General features: G+C 37.4%; 1 protein-coding gene across 3 annotated transcripts in view; it reads left to right on the top strand.

Annotated features, from left to right (window-relative positions):
- The window catches only part of LOC138026187 (E3 ubiquitin-protein ligase UBR2-like), a 44,475-nt gene that overhangs the window by 8,611 nt on the left and 30,864 nt on the right, over positions 1–5,000 (top strand). For all 3 annotated transcript variants that reach the window (XM_068873408.1, XM_068873406.1, XM_068873407.1), the window contains exons 5-9: positions 1,555–1,615; positions 1,724–1,804; positions 2,210–2,272; positions 3,450–3,573; positions 4,084–4,182. In XM_068873408.1, the coding sequence (XP_068729509.1) occupies positions 1,555–1,615; positions 1,724–1,804; positions 2,210–2,272; positions 3,450–3,573; positions 4,084–4,182 (428 nt within the window). The remainder of the gene's footprint in view (positions 1–1,554; positions 1,616–1,723; positions 1,805–2,209; positions 2,273–3,449; positions 3,574–4,083; positions 4,183–5,000) is intronic.

The raw sequence follows: 5,000 nt of genomic DNA, 5'->3' as shown, positions 1-5,000 counted from the left end.
TCTTGTGCCAGTTTATCAACCAGTGAGAAGGAAAACCAAAACTAATAAAATTATTGTAACTTGCTCATGCAAATTTTCCCATGCTTTGAGCACATTACATGAAATTGCTACCTGACCAATGTGGTGGATTGGTTCATTGTGCTTTTTGCACCTGCTGTGATTTGTCGAAGCAATTACTTTAGTATTTTGCTTTATGACACTCGATTGAAAACCTGTTCTATCTGTTTTGGACCAGAGAAACAATATCCTAGTCTTTCTTATTTTTGAGTGGCTAAGAGACACTTCTGGCTTTCAAGGAAACTTAAATGTAAGGTCTGCCAACTTAGATATCTCGTGAATAGTTTTTACGAGACATCTGGTTGTCTCTTCTACTGGACAAACCTGCTCAGAGGGAAGGAGCACGAACAGGACTCGAGGTCCTATGCGAGGTGCTCCACCCTACCCTATCCAGACCAGAAAGACCAGACCACAACACCGGGAACTACATGCCCTACTCTTTACGACAAGTGTGCGGGTTCTTTTACCTCCCACAGGATTATGAACATTGAAGGGTTGTGAGACGGGACCTCCGGCTTATCGTCCTTATCCGAGAAGACTAGAGAGTCTAACCATTTGCAGATGTAATTACAAAGGCAGCACTTTCTCCTCAGTTATTTAAAGACCCTGAGTGTTGGTCCGGCCGGAGTTGAACTCACGACCTCCCGCGTGACAGCCCGGTGTTCAACCAACTGAGCCACCGGTGCGCTTCTCTTTGAAGCTTTCTCTTCAGCCTCTCTTTGAAGCTGACTTTTAATAAAAAGAAATTCGGGAGGCAATGCTATCTTCCTTTCATCATTATCTTTTTATGTGTAAATGGACACTCGTGCCATTTTAGAAACACACTAAAAATCCACTGTTTAGTTGATAGCAGCCACAAAAATAACTGACTAAGCCCTAACCCCTAACCTAAACCCTAACCTCTTCTCTTAAAACCCTAACAGAATTGATTCTTTTAAACTACTTTTTTAGGACGCAGTATCAATAGGCCAAATCCGAAATATCAATATTCAGCTTGATAGCGAGGCGGAGAGGACAAAAACAATAGAAACAAGTTGCAAGGAATGTGAAACATATTAGCATATCATCCACTTTCTTTGTCTTAGTTTGTCCTCTAAACTTCTCTTTGAAGCTGAATTTTAATATATCAAAATTAGCCTATTATTGTTTTTGGTGACAAATGACTAATAAAGAGTTGTGTGTGAACTCCAAAAGGTTGTGTGAATGTTCTCAAGTTTTCTTGTTGTAACTACCATCAAGTTGATAAGATATATTTTGGGATAATTCTTTTGTGCAAGATTCACTTGTAATCATGTAAGAAATGGTGTAGAAAATATCTAAATGCAATCAAAGAGTTCAAGATGAAATTTATTGGATATTGAGTGACCATGCAGAAATCGTTGCAAATGCCCTATGACAGTGTCACTTTAAGAGCAGAGTTTGTAGGTGGTCCACTAATTCTTTGTATTTAGAAAATGATCACTATGGGTAACCTTATTGTAATGATTATTTTTACAGATGTATTCAAGACACCTTTGTCACTGTCTTATTCAATGATGAAGTCCATACTTATGAAGAGGTTTGGAAAATTATGTTCAAGCAAACATGCAAGACTGCTTGCTTTCTTCTTAAGTCGTCTCATTTTACCTGGTACATACACATGTATGTATTTTAATCTTTTCCTTAGGTAATAAGAAGCCTTCAGCATGCGATACCAGACTGTTCACAAAATCAAGCTTTGGCTTATGCAAATACTGTTGATAGAGAGGTGAGTCTGAGTTGGTAATGCTGCCATGTTGTTGAGATTGTACAACCATGGCAATCCTTTTACTTCCTTGCTTCTGTAAGCAGCTGTCAATAATAATAATTATTATTGAAGTTGTATCTGCAAATACTTATTTTAGGCAATGCAGTGATGGAACTGTTACAACCGGTGTTGCATCTATGACTCAGTGTCTCATTATCTTTATACTTTGCCTGGTCCGAAACATGACAAATTTTTCCCAGTTGTATGGGAGTTCGCTCACTATAGTTTTATTGTATTCTCATAATTATTGCAACTGACTTTAATGTTTTGCCAAACACATACTGTAAATCACGAAAAAGGTTCATCAGTATTGCAAATAACATCAATATATTTTCTATATTTTTGTCAAACATTTTCACATAACAGGGAAGATCCATTGTCAGAACAGGGAGTTACAGCCAGTGTGAACAGTCCAGGAAAACTATTAAGGTAGTAGGCATCATATCCATCCTTTTACCAGTAAGGGAAAACTAAAAGCTACTTAGATTATGATGACTACAATAATTATCAGAGATGACAAAAAACAAACGACACATGTTTGGCGTAAGGGAGAACACCCTAGCATGACAATAGCCTAAACCTATCTCCCCAGCTTTCTTGCAGACCGCACTGGATCAGAGGTTGTAGGTGGGTAAAAGCTATTTTTTGGCAATATAAAAGCCTAGTTCTCCACCGCACTATGAGCTTACCCTCCGCCAGCATCATGCTAAATAGCTCTAACCTCCATATCTCCCCAGGACTTGTAGCTGCATGACTCTGCCCGCATGTGCTGCACAAGAATAGAGGCAGATAAACAGCATGTTTTTTTTATATAATTATGATGTAGCATTGACACAAAAATAAAGCTTGGGGAAGTGGCTGCGAGAGTAATAACCGAGTGCGAAAGCCGAGAGGTGAATCCAAATTTAATAGATTCAATGACAAAGCCTCCAAAGGGAGGGAAGGGTGAGATAAGGTGTTCCTAACAGTAAGCTTTGATAGCTGGAAAATGGCACTTTGAACTTTACTAGACCTTTTATACATAGACAGGCTTGTAGGACTAAAGCAGTGGAAAATAACGTACCATCAAATACAATAAACTAGTCTAGTGATTAATGAGACAAATAGCGCTTTTTTTCCGTTTGGCCAATAAAAACGATTGATATAAAATGTTGCACACAATCTTGCAACATATAGTTAGTCTATTCTATTGGTCATGTTATGAATGCACATTGAAGAGATAATGAATAGGTATTCATGTCTCGTATGCATTATGAATGTTTACAAAGTACATAACGTGGCAGAGGAATAAGAATCAAACATGTCACGCTCCATTAACTGTGTTTTACACTGTTATTGTAAAACTTCATTCTTTTAAGCATGATATGTCTTTATATATTTAGACAGTGTATGTAAACTAGCTTAATAGTTAAGCACACTTTCATCACCATGAACATTGCATTTTCATGTTATTTTTACCTTTTTACTACATGTACCATCCCAGTCTGGTTGATAAACATGACGTTGATTGCTCTCTCTCTCTCTCTCTCTCTCCCTTATTAAGGTCTGTCTTTTGCTCAGTGAGTGCAAAGTTTATTGATACGTGACTGTTTTTCCCTTACAACAGCAAGGTACATCAGGTCCAAGCCGCAAGCCACTCAAGTGTCGTGTAATGCACCACAAAGTTGTGGCTCATCAAATGTGTGCTGTTCAGATGCTTGGCTGGCTAAGCAAGATCACAAATTATTCTGGTTTGTTTTGAGCTTATATAAGTTTCTTTTTTGTGTCTTTTCAATTAAATGCTTAAAGACTGGACATACATGTGCATTCTGTACAAATTAAGGATGCTCCATAAAGGAGTCCATGACCCCATACAAAAACACAACCTGACTTTAATAAAGGCTATAATATAATATTAGAACCAACAACTGACCACATTTCCCCCTCATAAAGCCACTATGTTAAAAACCTTCCAGCTTTAAAAATACATTTACTAGTGCTAGGGGTATTACAAGGCTCTATCTTCAACAGATTCCTCCTCGGCATTCTATCCTGAAGAAGAAATATCTTCAAGGAAGTCTGTTTTGCAGATTTCTTTCTTAAGGATAATTTAATTATTTAAAACAGAAGAAGTCTGCATCTACGAAGAAGTCCACATATGGATGGATATGGATAAGAGTTTAAACATCAGTCATCTCCCTCCTTGCTAAATGTAGATTTCATTCCATAATTCCAGATTAATTTTTTTCTGTGTCTTGTAGATGGGTTCAGGAGAATCCTCTGTACCACAGTACTTGCTCCTAAGGATGGGCATGATCTTCTTGAGAGAGTGCTTATGGCTGATTCCACTTTGTGGAAAGGTATTTTTACTGTTAAGGTTGTAACCGTAGCATTTTTATTCCAGTGAGCTTCTGTATATATAGCTAAATATCTAATGGAGGTAAGAACAAGTTCAGTTCAAAATCATCAATTTACTCTTTTTCTTAAGTTCATTGACGTGAATGAGACAAATGGAAATTAAAATCAAACCATTAAAAAAGTCCTTTTAACTGTTAATAAAAGGCCCACATTCTCCCAAACATCATTGCAGACTCGTTTCTGTTTGTTTTTAAACGCTGTATGGTCAAAACGCATGATCTGATTGGCAGCAAAATGATGTCTTGAGTAGTGTCTTGTAACACAAAATTTGTTATGCATTCTTGGTGAATGTGGGCTTTAATGTGGACATTACTAAACAACGAAACAGCGAAACGGCAAAATGAAGCACCAAAACACCATGTATGATCCCACCATACATTGAATACTAACCGACAAAGGTTGCATTTGAGATTAAACATCGTTCTAGGCCTAATTAGGCCTAAAAAGTTATCGCTCCTAATCTCAGTATTAATCTGAATCCCAATCTTAATCTCAATGAATTAGGAGAAATAACATTTTTGGCCTATTTAGGCCTACAACGATATTTAATCTCAAATCCAACCTTTGTCGGTTAGTATTCAATGTACGGTGGGGTCGTGCATGGTGTTTTGGTGCTTTGTTACGCCGTTTCGCTGTTTCTTTGTTTAATAATGCCCCTTTCTTTAATGTTTACATTTTTACAGCATTGTTAACTCATTAACTCCTGAACCACCCCACGTTGATGAGTAAAATTGTCTGGCATTAGACAGAGTAAATTCTA

The sequence above is a fragment of the Montipora capricornis genome, chromosome 12 (assembly GCF_036669925.1).
Source record: "Montipora capricornis isolate CH-2021 chromosome 12, ASM3666992v2, whole genome shotgun sequence".
Classification (NCBI taxonomy): domain Eukaryota; kingdom Metazoa; phylum Cnidaria; class Anthozoa; order Scleractinia; family Acroporidae; genus Montipora; species Montipora capricornis.
Note: the sequence above shows the minus strand (reverse complement) of the source record. Positions and strands in the feature narration are given on the sequence as shown.